The sequence below is a fragment of the Leptodactylus fuscus genome, chromosome 9 (genome assembly GCF_031893055.1).
Source record: "Leptodactylus fuscus isolate aLepFus1 chromosome 9, aLepFus1.hap2, whole genome shotgun sequence".
NCBI lineage: Eukaryota > Metazoa > Chordata > Amphibia > Anura > Leptodactylidae > Leptodactylus > Leptodactylus fuscus.
The window spans coordinates 45,264,413-45,290,847 of record NC_134273.1 but is presented as its reverse complement, the minus strand read 5'-3'; the positions used below and the strand labels follow the sequence as shown (position 1 = coordinate 45,290,847).

The 26,435-nt window shown below is 42.3% G+C and overlaps 1 protein-coding gene across 1 annotated transcript in view; it reads right to left on the bottom strand.

Moving 5' to 3' along the window:
- The window catches only part of SLC25A17 (solute carrier family 25 member 17), a 45,035-nt gene that overhangs the window by 11,498 nt on the left and 7,102 nt on the right, over positions 1-26,435 (bottom strand). Inside the window, exons 4-6 of the mRNA XM_075286358.1 lie at positions 22,108-22,259; positions 14,448-14,564; positions 7,121-7,266 (exon numbers count right to left, since the gene is read on the bottom strand). Of these exons, the coding sequence (XP_075142459.1) occupies positions 7,121-7,266; positions 14,448-14,564; positions 22,108-22,259 (415 nt within the window). The remainder of the gene's footprint in view (positions 1-7,120; positions 7,267-14,447; positions 14,565-22,107; positions 22,260-26,435) is intronic.

Here is a 26,435-nt window from a genome sequence, read left to right as displayed (position 1 = left end):
CTGTTCTCCCCCCTCCATCTGCCCCAGTGTCATGCTGTTCTCCCCCCTCCATCTGCCCCAGTGTCATGCCGTTCTCCCCCCTCCATCTGCCCCAGTGTCATGCTGTTCTCCCCCCTTCATCTGCCCCAGTGTCATGCCGTTCTCCCCCCTCCATCTGCCCCAGTGTCATGCTGTTCTCTCCCCCTCTTCATCTGCCCCAGTGTCATGCCGTTCTCCCCCTCCATCTGCCCCAGTGTCATGCTGTTCTCCCCCCCTCCATCTGCCCCAGTGCCATGCCGTTCTCCCCCCTCCATCTGCCCCAGTGTCATGCCGTTCTCCCTCCTCCATCTGCCCCAGTGTCCTGCTGTTCTCCCCCCCTTCATCTGCCCCAGTGTCATGCCGTTCTCCCCCCTCCATCTGCCCCAGTGTCATGCTGTTCTCTCCCCCTCTTCATCTGCCCCAGTGTCATGCCGTTCTCCCCCTCCATCTGCCCCAGTGTCATGCTTTTCTCCCCCCCTCCATCTGCCCCAGTGCCATGCCGGTTTCCCCCCTCCATCTGCCCCAGTGCCATGCCGTTCTCACACACACACACACACACACACACACACACACACTCACCATTCCTCGTTCCCTCGCAGCTCTCTCCTCTCTCATACACATATTGTAGCCGCGATGTGATGACGTCATCACATCGCGGCTACAAATGCCGGAGGCCCGGAGCTCAGCGTTAAAGCAGGAGCTGAGCTGTGACAGCTCCGGCTTTAAACGCCTATGCATTCAGCTCATCGGCGTCCTACCGCCGATGAGCCGAATACATAGGTGTTTAAAGCAGGAGCTGTCAGCTCCTGCTTTAACGCTGAGCTCAGTTGGAATCGGGACATGCCGACCGGGACCATTTTGTTAGGTCGCCCGGCTCGCCCGGCCCTGGATCCGCCCCTGACGGGGAGAACATACAAACTCCTTTTGTCCTTTACAGGATTCAAACCCAGGAGTCCAGCGCTGTAAGGCTGCAGTGCTAACCACTGAAACATGTTCAACCGCAAACGGTTCATTTTAATAATAGTGAGACTACAGAGCTCTCTGCCAGAGGAAGTTGTCATGGTGAGTTCATTGAAAGAATTCAAGAAAGACTTGGATGCCTTTTTTTCAGTGGACAACATCTGCAAGGAGTTTGTATGTTCTCCCCATGGCTTTCCTCCAGGTACTCTGGTTTCCTCCTACACTCCAAAGACATACTTACGGGGGATTTAGGTGTGAGCCCTACTTGGGACAGTTTTGACTATCCTCTGTTACCCAGAGGACTTAAAGGGAACTTATTACCAAGAAATTGCACCACTTTAATGAGCAGGAGGATCTAATTGTTTTGTGGTAAAAGATTTAGTATAATTTGATAAGGAGTCACTGAAATCTCTTCTCTCTATTTCGTATGGAGTCAAGAAGGCGGTTCTATCCGTGATTGACAGTCATCTCTGTATGAAAAGTCGCAGTGCAAAGGCTGTCAACCACAGATAGGACCATCTCCTTGACTTTGTAGCAAAGAAGGAAAGATACTTTAAAGAATAAAGTATAAATTATGCTGTATCTTTCCTGTACTTTCGCTGTACTGTGAGAGGGGGCGTTGCTTACCGCCCAGTGATGACGCTGAGCAGTTAGGAAGGCCCCCCAGTTCTGGTCTATGGATGAGTACTTTCAGGAGGGGAAGGATGCTTTCCTCCCCGCTCTCACAGTACGGCGCTATAGACACTACTGTGAGGAAGGGCATTCCTGACTGACTGTCAGAAACGTCCTTCTGATAGTGAAGTGCTACGGTACCGGCACCGATAGCTCTTCAGTGGGGGCACAGAACGTGAAATTCAGCACACTGTCGGCTTTCTAGCTGTGTATAAAACCGCATGTGCCCCAGATGATGAAAGGTCCTCTTTAACCTGCAACTACATATTACATACATAATCTGTTCAGCTCCTACTGCTCCATAACATGATGCCTGTAGTGCATTTTCCTAGTGACAGAAGCATTTTAAATTTAATATAGAATTATTTTGCTTTCCTTGAGATTCATCTATTTTACATATGGTAGTGTTTGAACCATTTTCCTATGAATGTTCCTCAGCTACACGACAATGCACCTTCCATAGTCCTCCTGCTCATTTTAATACTGCTCAGTTGCCTAGGGGTGCACAGTGAGCACGCTCATCAGGACTCAACTCATAAAATGATACCAGGTCCCACACAGTACATGTCCAAGGAGTGAGAGAAGAGTATGTTTTTTCATGGCTTCTAGAACAGGTTCTTCTCTACGCCGGGCGCCTGTGTTGCTCTGACGTAATGTGTGCCGGCACACACACAACACATCAATGCGGGCAGAGAAGGAGCATCGTGTTATAGATATGATGAGGTTACTGCCTATTGAGGCACATAATGTTGTTAAATATAGTAACCACATGTTCCTCACATTAAGATTGCCTGTGATTTTTTTTTTTTGCTGTATTTTTTTTTTAATTTACAGGTAAAACACAATTAAGGCATACTTCTGATTATAAAACAACTTTCAGAACAGAAAAGTACAGCTGATGATAAGAACCTCTGTAATATGTAAAATGTAAATTTTGCTTGGAAAAAAATATAGAGATAGATCTTTATATAGCTATATTCGACTTTCTAGCGGTATATAAAACCACATGTGCCTGAGGACATGACTTTAAATTTTGGCAATTACTTCCCTTATCAAAGAGGAACTCCATGACTATAAACCCTGCACAGAGAACCAGTTTTGAGTCAGTACGAGCATTATCTGAGCGCATTGAGCTGCAAACTCAGCCCCATATCGAATGCATAAGTGGAGAAAGAAATTGTTTAATAAGATACACTACAAAGCTTCTTATATTCACTTATACTATTCAATTATGAAAAGTGTTTTATAGGTGGAGGATCATTTTATTGTTTCATCTGCAAAATAAAAAAAATAGCACCAATACGATTTTGGCGATACCAAAGTCATATAGATTTTGTTATTTTACTGTTGTTAAAAAATGCTTTGCATCACTGTATTTTGAGTCTATCAAAATATTCCTCATATATAACAGAAGCTGTGGGTGGTAAGCGCAGCAATTCTTAGACGAATCGTAATACATACTGTATGTTTAAAGTATATACATGCAACTATATGCATCAGAATGACCGTTACAGCATTTGCTGAATATTGAAATAATCTCTCTATATTATAAAAATGAATTTCTGTCTGTCTGTTCTCTATTGCAAACCAAACGACTGAACCGATCTTCACCAAATTTGGTACAGAGATATTTCAGGTATCCGGGAAGGTTTAAGGGTGCATTCACACTACGTAACGCCAGCGTGTATCACAGCCGTACACGCTGGCGTTACAGCAGGGCTGCCGAACACTTCCCATTCATTTCTATGGGAGCCGGAATGCGAGCGCTCCCCATAGAAATGAATGGGCTGCTTCTTTCACTGCGAGCAGTCCCATTGAAGTGAATGGGAAGTGCCTGCGTATACGGCAAGCTCTGCTCATGCCGTGCCGTACACGCCGGCACTTCCCATTCACTTCAGTGGGACTGCTCGCAGTGAAAGAAGCAGCCCATTCATTTCTATGGGGAGCGCTCGCATGATGCCGGCTCCCATAGAAATTAATGGGAAGTGTTCGGTTGCCCTGCTGTAACGCCGGCGTGTACGGCTGTGATACACGCTGGCATTATGTAGTGTGAATGCACCCAAAGATGGGACTCCAACTCGCTCGGACGTACCGTTGCTGAGATACAGCATTCCAAACACAATGCCCTTCCCCCCCTTAGCCAATACAAACCTGCAAGTCTTTCACTCATATTCCAACTGCAATACACATCGTCACTCCACATGCACAATACAACACTGATATCCGAACTGAGATACACGCATCAGAGGATTAGATACACAGATCAGCACACAGTATCACACGCCATAGGATTAGGTACACACGTCTGCACACAGTCCCACACACCAGAGGATTAAATACGTGCTTCTGCACACAGTTCTACACACTGAAGGATTAGATACGTGCATCTGCACATGGTTCCACATGCCGAAGGATTAGATATACACGTCTGCACACAGTACCACATGCCAAAGGATTGGATACGCGCATCTGCACACAGTTCCACACACCAGAACATAAGATAAGCACGCCTGCACACAGTACCACATGCCGTAGGATTAGATACGCGTGTCTACACACAGTTCCACACTACAGAGGATTAAATATGTGCGTCTGCACACAGTTGCACACACCGTAGGATTAGATACGCGCCTCTTCACACAATACCACACAGGGGAGGATTAGATACGTGTGTCAGCACACAGTACCACACTTTGGAGGATTAGATACATGCCTCTGCACACAGTACCACAAGCCAGAGAATTAGATACGCGTCTCAGAACACAGTACCACACGCGGGAGGATTAGATACGCGCGTCTGCAGACAGTGCCACACGCCAGAGGATTAGATACGTGTGTCTGCACACAGTACCACATGCCGTAGGATTAGATACCTGCCTCTTCACACAATACCACACAGGGGAGGATTAGATATGTGCGTCTGCACACAGTACCACATGACCGAGGATTAGATATGCGCGTATGCACACAGTTCCACATGCTGAAGGATTAGATACATGTGTCTGCACAAAGTACCACACGGGGAGGATTAGATACGCACCTTTTTACACAATACCACACAGGGGAGGATTAGATACACACATCTGCACACAGTTCAACACGCTGGAGGATTAGATACGCATGTCTTCACATAGTACCACTGCCAGAGGATTAGAAACGCACGTCTGCATATAGTACCATATGCCGTAGTATTAGATACGCCAGGCTGAATATAGGGTATCTGCGGTGCTCCTATTTCGTTGGGAAGGGGTTAATAGGAGCACTGCTATACTCTATATTCAGCCAGGCTGAATTCCAAGTGGGGAAAAAAAAAACAGTCCTCATGCTCAGGGAAGGGGCAGACAGACAACCAAAACACCCCCTCCCCTTCCTCAGCACCTACTGCACCCAAAAACTCCGGTCACCCTACCCATCCCATCGGTGCCGTGATTAGACCCCTTAGGTGTCAAGACCCCTAGGGGTCTAATAAATGCAAAAAAAGTATAAAAAAAATTATATCACCCCCCCCTTTCCCTAGAACACATGTAAAAGTACTTAAATACTGTGAAACACATACACATTAGGTATCCCTGTGTCCGAAAATGCCCGGTATACAAAACTATAAAAATATTTTTCCCATACAGTAAACGCTGTAGTGGGAAAATGAAGTCAAAAGTGCCAAACCGCCATTTTTTCACGGTTTTGCCTCTGATAAACTTTGAATAAAAGTGATCAAAGCAATAACGATTCCACAAAATGGTAAAACGGAAAAGTACAACCCACTCTGCGAAAAAAATAAAGTTACAGGTGTCAGAATATGGCATGAGGCATGTGCCTCACATTAATAGCAGTAAACCCCATCATGTCCCTCGCATTAACCCCTGTGTGCCCTATATAAAGGTTATTAATATGTGAGACATATGGAGGTAATAATAAAGTGCCTTAATAATGTTTAATGTAATAATTATTACCTCCATGTCTCTGAGGTATGAGGCACACGGGGGGTTAATGTGAGGGACATGATAGGGTTAACTGCTATTAACCTGAGGCACATGGAGTTACTAAACTGTAATGCACAGGACCAGACTTTTTATCTGCAATGGTGGATAAAATTATGGACTATTACACTTCAATGGGCCCATTCACATAGATGCCCTTGCTTTTGCGGCTGTATGTCTGGGCCAAATTGAAGAGCTGCAACTTATGGAGCAGGTCCTATATGTGTCCTATACCTGTCCTATATGTGTCTGCATTTGCAGCCCTATCTATTCATTTTTAATGTAAAGATCGGTGATCAGTTAATGTAAGTTTATTGGTAACTATTTTAAATTTTCCAAATTTCGAGTCAATAAGTTTCTCCAGTTTTTTTTTGGTAAAATTAGGGGCCTCGGCTTATACTTGAGTATATACGGTAATTTCAGGAAACCCCATTGGATCTTAGAACATTAGTTGACTTATCTGAAAACTATCTGGTTGTTTTGTCATTTTTAGATTTTTACTATATGGAGATGCAGTTTTACTAGGTATGCAAACATGCCCCTTGAGTCTTTACTAGAGTTTTTTTTTTTTTTACCCTGATATATAGGCCTTGTTTAATTTATTGCTATATATGATTTGTTTTTTTGTGTCTTGATATTTTCTTCTGCTGCTTCACATTTGATTAAAATACTTTAGCCTACAATTAGAAAACTATAATTTTTATAAACCAATAATGTGAGAGCAAGTTAATTCAAAAACTTATTCAACTAAAAAAAACTTATTCAAAAATTACTGAGGCACTTTACATACAAAAGGTAGGTGTGGAATAGCCTTTCTAAAGGCTATGCAAGTATGTGCTTAGCTAAAAATGACTTTTCTCAATGATAGAGCTCATTTAAACAATGTAGTAGCTTTATATACTGTATGGATATCTACAAAGCCGAAACAGCCATATACACATTACAGTAAAGAAGGGTTCACACTACCGTTGGTGTCCGCTCAGGTGTCAGTTTTAAAAAAAACAAACAAAAAAAACAAAAACAAAAAACTGGACACCTATCATAATGGACACAAACGGACAGCAACTGATGGCTATCAGTTACTGTCCATTATATGTCCGTTGCCCATAGACCTCAATGTTAAAAGAAAAAAACGGACACTTACTGTACGTTTTTTCAAATGGACAGAAAAGTCCTGCATGTAGGATTTTTTTTAGTCAGCTTGAAAAACTGACATGGTTGTAAACGGACACTAAAGGACACAAGATAAAATCCCATTAAATGAATGGAAATTGCACATGGACCAGCTAGTGTTCGTTACTAAAACCTTGTACGGACAATAGCCACGGACACTGCTGAGCGGACACCAATGGTAGTGTGAATGCCCCCTTAATTCCGCAGTACATATACGATATATGGAATCCAAAAATTAAGATTCACAAACTTTACATACCGCCCCTACTACCACCAGTGAACAAATGTATTCCCAAAACTAAAATATAAATAAATTTTACTTCTGTCTGCTGTCGTAGAAGTTGCCGCTTTAATCCTTCATAGAACATGAATTGGATGGCTGGGTTGAAAACCAGAAGTAGAGATGGCAATGTACCGTTCCAAAGTGCTAGCACTCCCTCCTGTTGCAGTATCTTTTGAAAAGCATCTAAAATATAACATAAAATGGATGGAAAAATAAATAGCTGGTCAGGTTGAATTACTACATTTTTAAAATGAGATTAATAAACATGATTTATTTCCTTTTCACGCCCTCTTTTAGTCAGGAAAGTAGTCACTTTCTAGAGTTTACTATTATTATAGAAACAGGAGACAATGCACAGAAACAAGCCAACAGATGGTGATAGGTGATGGTGATTTATTCCGTCGATCAACTATATGATTGAATAACATCTCAAAGGGCAAATTCATGAGGATGAGAATAAATTGTACTGACCTAAAAGATTATGAACTAGAAGCCCAAATACCTCCAGAGCAAATTTAAGTAGAGAACCTTTCACCACCTCCAAAGAGTCTAGCTCTTTATAACATTTAATAGACAACGCTCCAATAATTTTGACAAAGTTGGAACTATTTCTCTAGCTCCCACCGTTCGCAAGAAATCAATGTTGCCTGATATTCTATTTAGTTTCTGTTCTGTCAGGAGGGTGGTGTCAGGCAGGAGCAGGGAAAGGATGTGATTCTGAGCTCTGACACTGGATGCCTCGGATTGGATCTCTGAATCACACCCCGCCTGACACAACTCTTCTGACATTACAAAGCCTAAACAGCATATCCGGCACCAAATCTAACTGTGCTTGTTGCTCAGGAATGGTGAGGGCTAGAGAAAAAATTCTAACTGTGCTGGAATCAGTGGAGCAGTGCCTGTTAACAGTGGTAAGAACTGGAATTTGTGGAGGTGATGAAAGGTCCTCTTAAAGGAAACATATAAAATAGAGGACAAAAACATATAGGGGATTGATCTAGGACTGATTTGTTCAAAGATAGGGAGGATGCATTAAAACCAATCAGAGCAGATTGCTATACCTTTCATTATATGGTGTAATACAGATGAAGGTGTGTTTAGGCGTCCCATAAATAAGTATTGGCATATTCTTCATTAATAACTAAACAACCTGAATACATTTTTAGAAGAGCTAAAAATGTACCTAGTAACATCAACTGTTAAAAAAATAAGGGACAAAGTCCATCTAGTATCATTAATAATATAAGGGTGAGTTCACACTACGTAAACGGCAGCTTATTCTGAACGTACACGCGGGCACTTCCCATTCACTTTAATGGGAGTGCTCTTAGTGAAAAAAGCAGCCCATTCATTTCTATGGGGAGCGCTCGTATGCCGGCTCCCATAGAAATGAATGGGAACTGCTTTATACGCCGCTGATTCTGAACGTGTTTTACGTTCAGAATAAGCTGGCGTTTACGTAGTGTGAATGAGCCCTAAGTGAAAAAAAGAAAAAGGAAATGGATAATGTATTGCATCAATTGGGATTCTATCCATGGAGGAGGAGATTTTGTGTATGCCAAATATCAAGAATAAAGGTATATTAACACAGAGAAATTTGGCGCTGAATTCCGCCTACAACTAGCCTTCATTCAATTCAATGAGAGTCAGATGCTGATTTTTCCTCTAGCGGATTTATCCTTAAAGAGGACCTTTCATGACTTTGGTCACAGGCAGTTCTATATACTGCTGGAAAGCCGACAGTGCGCTGAATTTAGCTCACTGTCGCTTTCCCAATCTGTGCTCCTGGTAAAGAGCTATTGGTACCGGTACCGTAGCTCTTTACAGTCAGAAAGGCGTTCCTGACACTCTGTCAGGAACGTCCTTCTCCACAGCAGCGCCTATCGCGCTGTACAGTGTGAGCAGGGAGGAACGCCTCCCCCCTCCTGATAATACTCGTCTATGGACGAGCACTGTGAGCAGTATATAGAACTGCCTGTGCCCAAAGTCATGAAAGGTCCTCTTTAAGACAATTTTCCCAGCTTGCGGAAAAATAAGCATCATGTTCGACCCTCAGGCAGATTCTGTCTGATAACTCCCATTGAAGTGAACAGGAAGCAGAAAATACCGCCTGGCAGGTGTGGAATTTGGACAAATGGAAAATTCAGCTTCAAATTCCTTTGCAGAAGCCGAATTTTTCCAGAAGCCGAATTTCCAGAAAGGAAAATTTCTTCCGTGTGAACTGCCCCTAAGAGCGACAGTTCTCCAAATAGAAAATGTAATAAGTCAGTTCATTTTTACCACTAGGGGCTATATAAACTTTTACAGGTAAAGAGATTAATACCTCTAAGGGCTCGTTCACATCTGCGTTCTTCTTTCCTTATTGCAGGTTTCCGTTTCCTGCATAAAACAGATGCAGGAGACGGAAGCCTGCAGGAGACTTTCTCACCCATTCATTTGAATGGGTGAGAAAGCTGTCCGGCCGTGCGCGGCAGTGAGCGTTTTGCGCTCTCCGCCGCGAAACCGGGTTTTATAATCCGGACACAGAGTCGGACATGCAGTACTCTGTGTCCGGATAAAAAAATCCGGTTTCGCGGCGGAGAGCCTAAAACGCTCACCGCCGCGCACGGCCGGACCCGGTCTATGGTTTCCGTCTTCTGCCATGCAGAAGACGGAAACCATAGTACGGACACATTGAACGCAGGTGTGAACCCAGCGTCACTGTCCTTGTAATAACTGACATGAAGGCTTGGATGAAGAGAGCATTGCCTGTGTGTGTGAGAGAATATCTGGATAATATAACATGCCAATACAAGGGGCACCTGATCTCTCAATAATACAAAGGTTAGTTCCATGATTCCACAATACAGGGGACTGAATATATTACGCTAAATTAGAGAAAAGGTAGCAGATGTCCAGGGTAGACTGCTGCTGGATATTTCAGTTTGATATATGGATATCTGGAGTGCACAGTTTTGTTAATATTAAAAACATCTAACATGGCTTTTCTTAACAGATATTTTATAGATTGGATAAAAGAAGTACGGTGGTGTTACTGTATATACTCGAGTATAAGCTGAGTTTTTCAGCACAGTTTTTGTGCTGAAAAAGCCCCCCTCGGCTTATACTCGAGTCAAGCAAAAAAAAAATAAAAAATTTTGACCAACCGCAATAGTAATGTATACAATCTCCCATAAAATAGTGAAAAAAGAAGCTTTAAAAAATAAATAAATAAATAAATAAAAGTTCTAAATCACTCCTTTCCCTAGAATACATACAAAAGAAATAAATTACTGTGAAACACCTACACATTAGGTATCCCTGTATCTGAATATAGGGGATCTGCAGTGCTCCCGTTCTGTAGGGAAGGGGTTAATAGGAGCACTGCAGATACCATATATTCAACCAGGCTGTAGAAGATGGATGGTGCCAAATACAGGATCATTCTGGAAGAAAACCTGTTGGAGTCTACAAAAGACCTGAGACTGGGACGCAGATTTATCTTCCAACAAGACAATGATCCAACACATAAAGCAAAATCTACAATGGAATTCCAAGTGGGGGAAAAAAAATCTAGTCCTCAAGCTCAGGGAAGGGGCAGACAACCAAAACATCCCCTCTCCTTTCCCAGCAACTACTGCACCCAAAAACTCAGACCATTTTATTTTTTGAAGTTTTCCAGTAGCTGCTGCATTCCCCCCCCCCCCCCCCCTCGGCTTATACTCGAGTCAATAAGTTTTCCCAGTTATTTGTGGTAAAATTAGGGGCCTCGGCTTATATTCAGGTCAGCTTATACTCAAGTATATACAGTAATTAATTTAGAATTACTTCAATGTTTGAATCCTTCTTGGAACAAGAAACCTCAATTTAATTTAATTTATAAAGTGTTGGCCAAAAGTATTGGCCCCCCTGCAATTCTGTCAGATAATACTTATGTTCTTCCAGAAAATGATTGCAAGCACAAACTCTTTGGTATTAATATTTTCATTTATTTTGCTTGCAATGAAAAAACACAAAAGAGAATGAAAAAAAAAAAATCAAATCATTGATCATTTTAAACAAAACTCCAAAAATGGGCCAGACAAAAGTATTGGCCCCCTCAGCCTAATACTTGGTAGCACAACCTTTAGACAAAATAACTGCGAACAACCGCTTCTGGTAACCATCAATGAGTTTCTTACAATGCTCTGCTGGAATTTTAGACCATTCTTCTTTGGCAAACTGCTCCAGGTCCCTGAGATGTGAAGGGTGCCTTCTCCAAACTGCCATCAAGAGATCTCTCCACAGGTGTTCTATGGGATTCAGGTCTGGACTCATTGCTGCCACTTTAGAAGTCTCCAGTGCTTTCTCTCAAACCATTTTCTAGTGTTTTTGAAGTGTGTTTTGGGTCATTGTCCTGCTGGAAGACCCATGACCTCTGAGGGAGACCCAGCTTTCTCACACTGGGCCCTACATTATGCTGCAAAATTTGTTGGTCTGCTGAGCACAAACATTCCAGGAGTTTTCTCATCTCACCCACCTGAGTAGTCTGGGTGAGATGTACACCCCCTCCATTACCTGACCAGCCATCGGCTTACAGGGGGTATGAACAGAGGGCGGTTAGTTTTAGGGAATGTGACTGCAGAAGTGTTAGATTAGTAAATGTTTTAGGCCTGTCTAAAGAGATGTGTCTTTAAAATGTGCTAGAGGCTGTAGAAGAGAGTTCATCTGATTGTCCAGGTTAGCACATTCCACAGAAGTTGTGCAACTCAGGAGAAATCTTGGAGAGAGGAGTGGGAGGTTCTGATATTAGAGGATGTTAGTCTTAGGTCATTGGCCGAACAGAGGGTACGGTTTGTGTGGTAGACAGAGATGAGGGGGGAAATAGAGAGAGAGAGAGAGAGAGAGAGAGAGAAGAAAAGAAAAGAGAAAAAGAAAGTGGGAAAAAAAGTTTGAAAATTTAGATACATGGAGGAAGACCAGATCAATTGTATTGTAATCTTTGTGTGTGGGAGAAGGGTAAAATTGTGAAAGAACAAAAATTAGTGAGATAAATCAATAGCTAGCTGGGGAAACAGGGGTGTAAATGATGATCTTGAAGTTGCCCATGATGGGGTTAGGTTTCTGGTTAAGTCCACTGCCAAAAAATATCAGTGTTAAAGGGGTTGTCCCATCACAAGGATCCGATCTATACTGCTTGTTAATGTGAATGTAAGACTTTTCCTAAATACACTGCTTCAGCAAAACTGCTTTGTTTGTCCAGTACCTTACTTTATTCAATTCATTGTTGACACATCCTTTGACTTATCTGGTCAAAAGTCAAGTGATGTATCTGCCTGCTCTCAGGGGGGAGGGAGGAGGGGCTAAGTGCACGGGAGCGAGCCTGGAAGGGGGGGGGGGGTAGTTTACACTTTGGGGGGGGGGGGGAAGGGGTCACCAATACAGACCAGGCATCCGCTGTAAGAGAGATGCGGATGCCGGGGAGGGTTAGACACCGGCACAGGTGCCTACAACATCGCTACGCTCCTGCCCTGCATGAAGCCAGCAGCAGCAGGAGCGATGTTGCTATTCCGGAGGGGGCAGAGGAGCGGAATAGCAGCATCGCTCCTGCCGCTGCTGGCTTCATGCAGGGCAGGAGCGTAGCAATGTTGTGGGCACCTGTGCCGGCGTCTAACCCTCCCCGGCATCCACCTCTCTATTACAGCGGATGCCGGGTCTGTATTGCATTGTGAAGACTGTACGTCCGATGCCTAGCTGCATCGGGATCGCACACGCAGGGCCAGCGGCATAGAAGCGACCGCTGACTTTGCATATGTAACCCTTCCCACCAATGACGCAACAAAGCAGGAATAAAGAAGAATTTACAGCAACGAAGACTGGTGAGTATGCGATGTAGGAATACCCCTTTAAGGTAGTTAAAAATAGTGAAGTGTGTGAGAGCTGCATATGGCAGAGAGAAGAGAAGGACTGCTGTGGATAGAGTGCGCAGATGGTATAGATGGATGGTAGTTCTGCATAAGAACAATAGCTAAGATAAAAAGTGAGAATGTAAACCTTACAAACCAATTGTAAAAGGTGGTTTTATTGTGAGCAAGTTTATTTGGTTTTCTTACATAGCTTACCTGCTTTGTGCCCTACGTACCATGTTTAAGTGCCAGTGTACTTGTAATGATACACTTAGGATGATGAATGCTAGAAGAATATGGAGTCTGCATTAAAATGATCCCTGCATTAAAAATGCATCTCAGGGAAACTGGGCTTCAGAACAAGGGTTAATTTAGGTTGTTAAACAAATAATCCACGACACATGATGAGCCAGAGCTATGTAGATACAAATAAGCACAAACACTAAGCTATCAGGGCAGAAAGATAAAGATAAAAGACAGAGTTGTACAGATAAGAAAACATGGAAATGGGAAAACTAGAGATTGGTATGTACAATCATTTACTTCTAATGCCTGATGGTCCCATGACAAAATAGGATGTAATACACAAATAGTGAATCCTAATATTTTACGTGTTAGTTTCGATGTACATACACAGGACTCTTCTTCAAGAGTTCATGCCTTCGACCATTAATAGGAGAGATCCCAAAAACCTGGGGCCAGGGTCAGAATTGGAGGGGAAAGGGGGGCTAATTGGACAAATGCCCAGGGCCCTCGTCCCCAAAGGGGCCCCCTGGGATCTGGAGCCTGATGACTATGGATCCTGGAGTCAGGCCTGGCTACATTAATCAAGACAAATTTAGTGGGGTTCGTCTGAGGCGGCTCTAGGCTCTGGAGAGCATAGATAGATAGATAGATAGATAGATAGATAGATAGATAGATAGATAGATAGATTGTGGGACCACTGTGGAGCATTTTACATTGTCTGGGGCCACTGTGAAGCATTATACTGAAGGGGCAGTGTGTGGAACCTATTATAATGTGAGAATTGTTCTTCTGCGCTGTCGAGAGCCTATTATACTGCGTGGGGCCTCTATGGAGAATATTATATTGTCTGGGGCAACTATGGAGTATTATACTGGTGGGAAGGGGAACTATGGGGAGAATATTACACGATGTGGGGCCACTGTGGAGCATTATACAAAGGTGAGTGCTGTGGACAGACACTCTGGCTGTAATGTGCAGGCATGGGAGGCTGGCAGACAGTCAGAAGAGGAGGAGCAGGCCAGCTAGAAGGAAGTGATGTTCCATGCCCAGAAGATCCGAACAGGTATTTATGTTGGGGTGGGGGTTACTATTGGTGATGTTCCTTTTCCCGGAAACAAGGAAATGGAATGACAACAGAAAATATGCCTGGGGGTGATCTGGGTAAATATACATTTTTTGTAAAGTAAGCAAGTTTACTTATATAAGTGTGAAAACTGTGAGTCCAAGGTTTGCACATAATCTCCAGAAACTTACCTGAAATACCAGTATATGTGGTGGGTTTTATATCATCGTTTCTAAACTTGGCGCCTTGAAGTTTCAGTCTTGTGTTTACCACCCACAGAGGAGTTGTGAGCAGTACATTAACTACCCCTAGGAAGTAAAATTTATGTTAGTAATTCACACCAATTTCCGAATGCAAAACGCTGTTATCAATTCCAAATGTTATGTTACTATCCTAGATATTTATATTATGTGAGTTTGGGAGAGGGGGCTCAAGGGAGCAGAATATCTGAGAAACAGATGAAACATTTTCACAGAAGACTTAGGACAGAAGAACAGGGGGGCAGGACTTTAATGAATCTGAAGTCACATGGAAGCTCTCAATAGTACCTACAGGTACAACCGAAATAGGATGTCACTTTGTTATCATGTGACTTTTTTGAGCCGAGCACGGAAGGGAAGGAGCGCTATTTGGTTTGAAGGAAACAGAAAACTGTTAATACAGAGGAGGTAACCTTTCTGACAAAATAATTAGCCAACAAAACAGAATATATATATAAACAAAACACCAGAATGTCCCTTTAATAAGACTTCCTAACGTGATTCCCCCAAAGTCCTATAAAAATACTAATAAATCCTAAATAACTAAATAAATTTTTTTGCAGATATATTTTTAGAATATATTACAGGACAAGAAAGAAAGTTGTTGAAGGAGTATCCATTTCTCCTAGCTTCCATTCCTATATATTTGAGCCCCCTTGCACACAACATATGAATGGCCAGTGTTCAGTCTGGGATTTTCCCGAATAGCACACTGATCTATTCATTTCTAATGGGCCCATACACATGACCATGGTCATGTGTGCAGGCCGACCGTCCGGGCCGCAAAATATGGGTACAGTTTCCTATTGCTGTCCGATTTTGCAGCCCTGCTTCCGCAGCTCCTATTCATTGAGTAAAAGGGGCCCCGTAAGCATGACTGGTGCATGGGCGGCACGAGTGACATCCTTGTGTCCCTCTGCGCCACCCATGCCGTTCATTTACGGCAGCCAGTTAGCACACGGTCATGTACAACTGGCTTTAGAAGCAACTAGAAAAGCTTGTAGCAAGAATCATTGTTCCTTGCTCAAGGCTCTTGATTAAAGGGATTCGCCTCCTGTTCTTTCTGAAGTTACATTTGCATATGGAAGAAAAAAGAAAATTCACAAAAATAGTGGTGCGGATAAGAATTAAAAAGGTAGAAAAAGGGATTCTAATGAAAGAATGCCTTTAAATGCCTGCTGGAGTAGGAAGAGTTGGATGTGTCTCTAATCCATTCGACCACTTTAGATATTTTTAGTGATTGGGGCCAATTCCTTGTGTTTTAGGTAGTGGCCCAACGGCTGAGGATTTAATTTTGTGTTGTTTGTTTTGTTTGCCTGAAAAAACACAAATACAACTGGCTGTAGAGAGTTGCACCATACTTAGCTTAGACTCTTATTCCTGCGCCAAAAGTGCCCATCTATCTCAGACGGCGATCCCCTAGGTAACATAGCTAATCTATAGGGTTTTTTGCAATTTTTTAATGTGTTGTGCAAAAGTTTTAGGCATATGAGGGGGAAAATGCTGAAAATAAGAATGCTTTACTGGTACATTAGAAGCTCTGCAAACATGACATGGTGTCCAAATACTAAACCTCTAAATATGAAACGCCAAAAGCCACATTGTCTTCTTTCACATCTGTGCCCTGCTGTGTGCTAACATTGTTAACATACTTAACATTGCTATATGTGGGAATAAACTGCTGTTTGGGTACAGACAGGCACAGAAGGGAAGGAGTGCTATTTGGATTTTTGGAGCGCCGATTTAGACAGCTTGGTTTTTGGACATCATACCACTTTTGCAGAGCCCCTGAAATGACAGTGAAGAGGAATCCCCTGATGTCTGACCCCATTTTGGAAACTACACCCCTGAAGGAATTTAACCAGGTGTGTAACTAATATTTTTAAATTACGTGTTGCATTAATTTATTTTCCAGACATGAATACACAGCTGATGGTGAGAAGTGAAATTGGCAGTTTTTCTAGGAATACGTAATTTCAGTGCGCAATATGCTGTGTACAGTTTGTATCCGAGACAAACGCTCCAAAGGCTATTGTGCCCGGGATACCCGCTGAACAGTTTTTGGAGTGTGTGTGTCTCTGCTGATACAAGCTGGATGAAACATATCAGGCACTGAAATGGCATATCTCTGGAAAAATGCAATTTTCATATCAGCTGCGCATCAAGTAATGCAACACTCAAAGGATAAAAATGCTCTCTATGCCACTTGGTACATTAGCCTGAGTACAACAGTGTCATACATGTAGGCATAAACTGCAGTTTGGGCACACAGCAGGGCGCAGATATGAAAAAGCAATATGTGACTTTTGGAGCACAGATTTAGACTGTTGATTTTTGGATGCTATATCACGTTTGTAGAGACCCTAAAATTGTCCCTTTAAAAACTGGGTCACTTCTTAGGAATACTGGTACCTCCAAGACTATGCAAAAATAGCATAGAATCCAAAAAAGTCCTACTAAATCTATACTACAAAAGCTAAAAAGCGCAGTGTTCCTTCTCTTCTGAGCCCTGCTATGTGCCGAAACAGCAGTGTACACCCACGTATACAACTTTTTTTTTAATAAATTCTTTATTTATAACAAATAAAAATCCAATAAAATAACACAGACCAGAAATGTGGCAGGAACTGAAGAATACAGAGGGGTCTGTAAACAGAACAGGTCAGAACAAACAACAACAATACAGCACAGGTCAAGTACAGCAAGGTAAATAGAAGCCCGAGGACAAAAAAAAAAAAGGGGGGGGGGGAAGAAAGAAGGGAGTGAGCAGATCTGACCCCCAGAGGCGGGGGAACCTGGCCGACAATGCAGCCTCATTTTATCAGATCTCTATATGATTGTAAAGCCTGGAAGAGAATCCACGGTGTCCAAGCATCCATAAAGGCCCCTCGAGCGTCTCTAAGGGATGCCGTAAGATCCTTCATGCTCTGGATGTCCTCCACTTTACGAATCCAATGATGAAGAGTAAAGTGAAGAAGGCAAGTGAGAAGATTTCCAAAGCGCCGGGGACACAAGCCCTGCCAGCATTAATCATGTGCTGCAGTGATGACCTGCGGTAGGCACGGAAAGAGAAGTCCGAGAGATGAAGCAGGAATAGGGCCGGCGAGCAGGGAAGGGGAGTCTGGAAGATCTGGACAAGCATGCTATGAACGCCATCCCAGAAGTCTCTCAGTGCAGAGCAGCTCCAGAAAATGTGCAAGAGCGTCCCCTCCTCCATGCCACAGCGCCAACAGAGAGGAGGACGAGAAGAACCTGAATCTAGAATTCTAGCACATTGCGAGTCCAAAAAGGACAGATTCAGGTCCGCCTCCCATTTAGACAGGAAGGAGGTCTGTGGCCTGGAGGAGGGGAAACTAGAAGCCGGTAAAAGTCCGAGAGGGAGTGCCTGAACAACCCAGAACCAGAACAGGCCTTCTCGAAACTTGTGAGGGGCCTGTCATAGCCTGCAGAGCTAGGTACCGAGGAGAGAAAATGGGAGAGCTGCAAGACCCGCCATGGGCCCAAAGAAGGAAGATTGGGGACTGGAAGTAGTTCCCTGTGAGAACGCCAATTGCTCGCAGAGCGGAAATGCATAGCTCTCTGCCTGTCCGCCTTGCGCCACTGCCGGAAAGGCCCCAGGGAGAGGCCTGCCAGGAAGGTGGAATTACCTAAAATAGGAAACATGGGAGATGGAGAGGAGGAGATCTGCTCCTTGTGGAAGAGCAGTTTGCACACACGAAGGGTGGGCCCAATAGTAGGGTGAGACCTCAAGGAGGCGTGGAGTCCAACCAGGGGAGCAGGTGGAGGGGAGAACCAGAGAAGGCACTTTCCAAGGAGATCCATTGTTTGAAGGAGGAGTGGCGGCACCAATCCAGTACTCTCTGAAGCATGGAGGCCTCATAGTATCTGCGGGGACCAGGGAGTCCCAGACCCCCCCCCCCCCCCACACTGCTTTGGTAAGGGGAGAACCATGTATACAACTTTTTTGCATCCAGGATAACCTATTTAAGTTTTAGGAATGTATGCCTCTGATGACATAAGTTGGGCACAACATGTTGGGCACTGAAATGGCGTACTTCTATCAAAATTTCAATTTTCACTTTATACATTAATTTTTGGGAAGAACTCAAAGTGATAATACCCCTTGAGAATTTCCTTGAGGAGCGCAGAGTCTAAAATGGAGTTCCTTTGGGGTTTCCATTGTACTAGTACTTTAGGAGCTCTGCAAAATCAACAACCTGCCCTCCAGCATACAAATTGTGATCTTTCTATGCCAAGTCCTGCCATGTACCCATACAGCAGTTTGCAACTGTATTGCCATGTTCAGAAGAAATTGTGTAAGGAACTGTGAACTTTTTCTTCCTAAATCCATTGTCACTTTCCCATCCCAATGCTGATAAAATCTGTGCAATAACTGTGATGTCAAAATCCTCACTGTACCCTTTGATATGTTCTGTGAGGGGTGTAGTTTCCAAAATGGGGTTACTTTTTGGAGGTTTCCATTTTATTGGTACTTTAGGGGCTCTGCAAATGCAACATAATACTTGAAAACTATTCCAGCAAAATCTGCACTCCAAAAGCCAAATTCCATTCCAAGCCCCCCATGTAACAATACAGCATATATGTGTATTGCTCTCTAGGTGGGACCTGTTGCAAGCCGATTATTTTTCGGCCGTCACGACTGTCCTTCTGCTATTGAATAGGTGTTCTATATATTCTGAAGGATCTTCTAATGGATGCAACATTTGCTATTGGAATATTTACTCTCTCTTCCTTTGATGGTAATCTAAGTGGGAAATCTTGGGTCCGATTCCCCATGCAGGTGCCTTCTGCCACATGACTCCCTCGAGATCTCCTCTCTAGGTTTAGCTTTGGCCGTATTTGGGGCATTCTACATCTTTTTGGCAGGATGTCTTATCCAAGCTTCTGTGTGATCCATTCTTCATACTCCATTGGCTGGGGGGAGGTTGGACACAGAGCCTCTCCTCCTCTACCTTTTTTTAACTACGGAGTCTATTTTTTTCTGTGGTGACGTCCCTGGATGCTTTCCTCAGACCGCCGAAGCCAGTCAGTGGCCTAAGATATAGGGACCAGAATGTCACAGATGGTGAGGACTTCCGTCAAAAGGAAAACATTGTAGTATCAGGACTTATCCGCGCTGGGAGGTACCAGAGCAAATTTGTTTTGGCCTTTTTTTTTGTTCACTTCTGCCAGCCTAATTTTTTTTTTAAATTTAATAAATATATATATATTTCTGGGACAACCTCTTTAAGGAGTACCCTTTTAGTGAACTTTTTCTTCAAATATTTTTTTGATAATTTTTACTGCCAAATCACTAAACAGTGTGCAGTAACATGACTGGAAAAAACAGGGTGCGGGATAGTCAAAAGGAGAGTTAAAGTTTGTGCAAATGCTAACAATAAGAATGTGGATGGTAATAGCAACACTACTTTTGGTCTTGGACAGTCCCAAGATATTTTTGAAAGCAGTGAACCATAACTACTGAGTGAGGGTTTTGTGTGTTCCTCCTCACAAGTAATTTACCATACTCTCTTTCTGTATTGTCATTCATGTCGTCTTCTTTATCTTCCCTGACACAGATCCCATTCTCTAGTAGTCATGTGGCAACAACTGAAAGAGATATTCCTCATATCCCAAGATTTTCTCTTTTTCCTGCTGTTTTTGATGAGGTGAATATGAAATGGCACTTTTTTTTTCTTTTTAATATAGTGGATGACCCAAATGTTGGAGGAGGTAGTAGTAGCAAGGGGTGTGCTACTGGTGTTAATGTGGATAGCAGCACTAGGGGGAAAAATGTTAGGAATTGTGAGGGCATATAGGAAAACCATTGCCAAGGTGAGCCACAAAAATGTGGGGAAGGCGATGACATTATGATATTCAATGATTCTATTACAGAGAAGACCTGCCAAACAGTTCAGGGTGACATCAAGGGAAAACAGTGGTCGCAGCTATAATAGTTTCACCCAATGTGCAGCTCCAACATCCAAAAGACCAGGCTGGGGTAAATCTAAGGAAGGCTGAGGTGGTGATGGCATTAGCAGACAAGTTTCTAGTTTTGGTGGCAGCAGCTATATAGGGTCACCTCCTGTATAGGAGGGTTTTTTGTACATTACCAAATAACAGATTGATGGCAAGGTACAAGATCTGCAAACAGAAAAATTCCCTTGGGTGTGCAGGCACACATGTAGGAACTAGGTCTCTCTCCGTACTTACATGAACTGGCGTCACCAGCTTATTTGGTACCAAGTGAACAAGAGCATCCTATTCCTTTCTTCCTATGATTGTCTTTGTAGGCAGACCACATCCATACCGCACCTCACACCTAGCATTTGGTGTTCATCATCACATTATTATTATCTCCATCTGCTTCTTCTCCAAGAAATATGCACCCAGTCATCCAGCTGGTCTGCAACTGTAACTCCCACTAGGCCAAGTTTACCGGCAGTGCATTTGTTGATGTGCCACTTTGTGGAATCCACTGCAATTCCCCAACTGATGGCAGTGCAAATAGAGAATACCTAGCTGCATTATTTCTTGCGGAATGTTGTCCTGGTTTGATTGCCATGTGGGGCTCTTCTTGTAAATGTCCATGTTTGGAAAGGTGCAGCCGTCATCAATGTGTGGAGCATTGATTATGGGCAGGGAACCATACATTAGCGGTCATGGTCCAAAGGTTCAATGTGTCGAGCGTCAGAGGTCACAGTCTGGAAACACAGCTAGGAACAGTACTTTAACGGTACTGTCTAGTCACTACATGGGTGAAGGGCAGGCACAGTTCAACACCAGATTGGACCCATAAGCCTCATCCAGTTACTACACACTGGACTATTGCTGGAGCAGCAGTTTGAGTAGAGGTATACATACAACTACTGCATGTAGCAAACAAGGGACAGACACAATGATCCTTTTGGAAGATAGTCCAGATTTTTCAGCTGGCAAACTAGGTAGTAGTTACACTGGTAGTGTGCCCCAATTTTTTTTTAAATGATGTCAATTGTTACTCAGTGACTACATTGCTTGGTGCTGCAAGAGACCCCATGATGGAGTCTTTTTGTGTGACTGTTTCCTACACTAAATTCTAATTACTTTTTAAAATGACAAGCACACTGATGTTGTACCCCAATTTTTTTTTCAAAGTTTAGTCAATTGTCTACTAACAAGATGTTGATTCCTTTCCATTTCAGATTTTTTTTTTTTAGCTGAAAGGCCAGGCATGTCTCCATTTATCATCATCTTCCATTAACTGTACTGCTGCTGCCTGCTATGCCTAAATAAATACCACCACCGCCATCATGTTCTACAGTCTGGTCCATCATATCATGCCCTGCTGCCCTACCACACATGGTTGCCATTGCTTCCACCACTCAGCGGAGACATGTCCTGTGGTCGGATCCATCATATTATGCCCTGCCGCACGTGTTGCCATAGTTGCCTAACTCCACTGCCAAAACTCAGGCAGACATGTCCTGCTGCCTGGTCCACCACATCACAAGATTCATATCTTCTCCCATCAAGGGATAAGTTTAGTGACACCAAATATCCCTATTACATTACAGTATATACACTACTATATAAAGTTCTGATTAATTACCAGCAACGAAGCCAATAGTCAAATCCTTGGAGGTGGTTGAAGCAGTCCCATTTAACCATAAAGTCTTGAGACTGTTAAATGTGTAGAAATAGATAAAGTTGGAGCAGCAGAGACTGGAGATGACAGGAAACCAACCGCGGTATGGTGCAAAGCTATGAATAAAAGTAAAAATAAAACCAATCATTAGCATCTGCAGATTTTTTTTCAGCAGTAGATTTTCTTCAGTAGTCCATCATGGTACTGGGCTTTATACCAATTTATGTACAGCAAGGGTCCATTCCCATGGAGGAAAATGGTGAGGAATTTGGTGTGGAATTTCAGTGCTGAAAAAAGCCTCCCATTGACTTCAATTGGTTCCTATTTCTGCTAGCTTGATATCGTTTGCATTTATTTATTTTAAAAAAAATGACATTTAGTGGAAATTTAGAAAAATTCGAAATTTTCAAAATGTGAAATGCTCTGCTTTTTTTTTTTTTGAACACATAGCATATAGTCATACCACCCAAATTAAATAATAAATATTATGTATTGTATCCCTGACTTATGTTGGCATAATCTTTAATCATCCTTCAATTTCTATTGGATGTTAGAAGGCATACAAGAAAACTTCCGAAACCTATTTTTTAGGGCCTTCTTCAGTTCTGAAGGGGATTTTAAAGGCCTATATATTAGAAACACCCCCACAAAAATTATCTATTTTCAAAACTGTACCCCAAAAATAATTCTAAACAGCATTTGTAAACTTTGTTAACTCTTTAAGTGTTTCATGGGAAGTAAAACAATATGGAGGTGAAATTTAGACACTTCATTTTTTTTTTTTCCCCCCTTCAATAATATGTTCATTTAGTCCTATAAATGTACACCTTCACAAGGGGCTAAAGGAGAAAATGCATAACACAATTTGTTATGAAATTTCTCCTGAGCACAAAATTACTCCACATGTGCAAACGGCAGCGCACCAAAGGAAAGAGCCGATTTTTCTGGAATTGTCTTCAGTTGGCATGTCTCATTTCCCAATCCGCTAAAGTACCAGTACAATGCCCCCTCCCAAATGGCCCCATTTTGTAAAATACACCACTCAAGAAGTGGGAGCTAATGTCCACGATCAGAATACCCTCCAAATTAAAACAATAGCCCATATGGGGCTAATAAAATAGTAAAAAATAAAAATGATTAAAAAAAAACAAAAAACTAAAAGTTAAAATCATCTCCCTTTACCTAGAATACATATAAAATGAAAAAATTACTGTGAAACAGACACACAATATGTATCCTTGTATCTGAAAATGTCCGGTCTACAAACTTATAAAAATGTTTTCCTGTGTGGTTAATGCAATATCTGGCAAAAAAAACTAAATCGAAAGTGCTGAACTGAATTTTTTTTTTTTTTTACTGTTTACTAAAATTTTAATAAAAAGTGATCAAAGTAATAACAAAAATTCCCCAAAACGGTATAACTAAAAATTAAGTCTGCCCCCCCCCCCAAAAAAAAAAAACACCCTATGCATCTCTGTCCATGGAAATGTAAAACCAGTTATGAGTGTTAGAATATGGCAACTTTAAGAAAAAATTTTTTTGGAGAGTTTTGGAATTTTTATTAAGGGGTTAAAATTTAAATAAAACTATCTAAGCTTGGTATCAGGAATTGTACCACAATTGTACCATTGAGAATGCTGTAAAAATTAAGCTTGTAAGAAATGTCGCGCAAATGCACTTTTTCTCCAATTCTACCCCATAACAGTTTTTTTTTCAAGCTTCTAATAATTAATTATTAGTTAATTGTATTAATAATTCTTATAGATGGTACAGAATAATAAATGATATGACTTTGAAGAACAATTTGTCTAGCAAACATTAAGCCCTCATATGGCTCAGTGAAAGGAAAAATGAAAAAAAAAAAAAAAAAAGTTGTGGGGTTTGGAAGGGAGGGAGTCAAAAACAAAAATCAAAAAATGCCTTAGAAGGGAAGGGATTAAAGCAGAAAAAACACCCTACATTTTGATATGCTTTTTTTCTCCAGAGTATGGAAATACCCCATAAGGTGCCAGTGCAATGGGAAGTAACAAAAAGTGACCTTATTTTGGAAACTGTACTCCTCAAAATATTTACCTATGGGTATAGTGATCATTTTGACTCCAGAGATAGATGGTTTTAAAAAAGAAATGCTCAGCGGATACTGCAAATTAAAATAAAAATTTTTCTAGATAAATGCTACTTCAGTGTTTGATATATATATGTCCAGTTTATGGCACTTTGAAAATCAGCTCTTCAGTTTTTATGAAGTTTCCTGATTTTAGAAACACTTGACACGGGGCCCTAATTTTTTGCCTGGAAATAGAACAGGGCTCAGACATGAAAGAGCACCATTCATATTTGAGGCCTTATTTAGCCTAATTTTAATACTACTGTGTATAAAATCAAACCCCAATAAAAAAGGATATATGGAACAGTCTTACCACAATCCTAATATGGATCACAGGAAGAGAATTTCAGGAATAGGCATGGGTTCCGATCCAAGCAGGAATTTTTAGTAGGGAATGGCAGGCCTATTGTTAACCCTATACTCACCCAAAATTGCTACTGCCCTAAAAAGGCCAATCCCCAAGATACTCTCCCTATAACACCCTAACAAAATTAAGCTACTCCTCCCAACATGTTATGTCCCATATATAGATTATATTGATACTTCTCAGGGGATATATATGGAGCTCACAGTTCAATCCAACAAAGGGTATCTTTGCAAGTCCCAAACAGGTCATCCCCTAGTCCCAGCTGATTATAGGGTTAACAATACGGTGAGAGGCCTACCCTTCCCTACTATCAATACCTTGAACCAGAATATATATTAGGATTGTGTTAAGACTGTTCCATATATTATTTTTATTGGGGCTCGATTTTATCAACTCTCTGCTGATAATTATTTGGTTTTGGGATCTTTTTATTTGGGATATACATGACATAACCTATTCTTTAGCTTCTGTATAACTAAATTTAATTTCCAGAAATGAAAGCACAGTTGATAGTGAAAAGTTAAAATTGTAATTTTTTCCAGAGATAACATTTCAGTTCCCAATACGTTGTGCCCAGCCTGTGTCATAAGAGACACACATTGTATCACTGCCATTGGCTAAAAGATATGTCACTAACTGTACGCTATGCAATCAGGATTGCTGATAGGTGACGAACCGAAACCCGAATTGATTAATTGTAATGAAGGTAAATTGTTCAATTAATTGATTAAGTTAGTTAATTACCGTATTGGACTATAAGACGCACCTAGAGTTTAGAGGAGGAAAATAGGGAAAAAAAATTTTGAAGCAAAAAATGGTAAAATATTTAATATATGGGAGTTGTAGTTTTGCAACAGCTGCAAGGCCACATTGACAGGTGACCCTGCAGCTGTACGGGGACGCATAGAGTGTTTTTTTTTTTTGCGGGGCCAGATGTACTTTTTAGTTATACCATTTTGGGGAATATCTATTGCTTAGATCACCTTGTATTGAAAAAAAACCCGGCGGTTTATGATATATGATTTTCTACTGTTATATATATTCTAGGGAAAGGAGGTGATGTAGAACTTTTATTTATTAAATTTTTTATTATATATTTTTAAAGCTTTTTTTTTTTCTTTACTATTTTATTCCTCCCCGGGGGCTTGAACCTGCGGTCGCTTGATTGCAAGTCCCATAGACGGCAATACAACTGTATTGCCGTCTATGGGACATTCTGTCTATTAGTATTACGGCTGGTCATAGACCCAGCCGCAATACTAATATAGCAGTGACAGGCCTGGGAGCCTTCATTAGGCTCCCGGCTGTCACCCGAACAGGTCGGCTCCTGCAGGCCTGCAACTTTACAGGTACGGGGCCGGTGGGGACCGGCCCCGGGGGAGAAAGGGCCGCCAATACAGACTACAGACCCGGCATCCGCTGCACTAGAGAGGCGGATGCCGGCGAGGGATAGACGCCGGCACAGGTGCCGGGGCCTGAGACATCGCTACGCTCCTCTGCCCTGCATGAAGCCAGCGGCCGGGGGACGGAGGAGCGGAATAGCATCACTCCTCCCGCTGCTGGCTTCATGCAGGGCAGAGGAGCGCAGCGATGTCTCAGGCCCCGGCACCTGCATCTATCCCTTGCCGGCACCCGCCTCTCTATTACAGCGGATGCCAGGCGCCACATTCGGATTATAAGACGCACCGTTCTTTTCCCCCCAAATGTGGGGGAAAAAAAGTGCGTCTTATAGTCCGAAAAATACGGTAATTTTAATTTGGGTCATACTTGCCTAACCCTATCTCTTTCCCTATTTTGGGCTAAACTTTTGAAAATCCC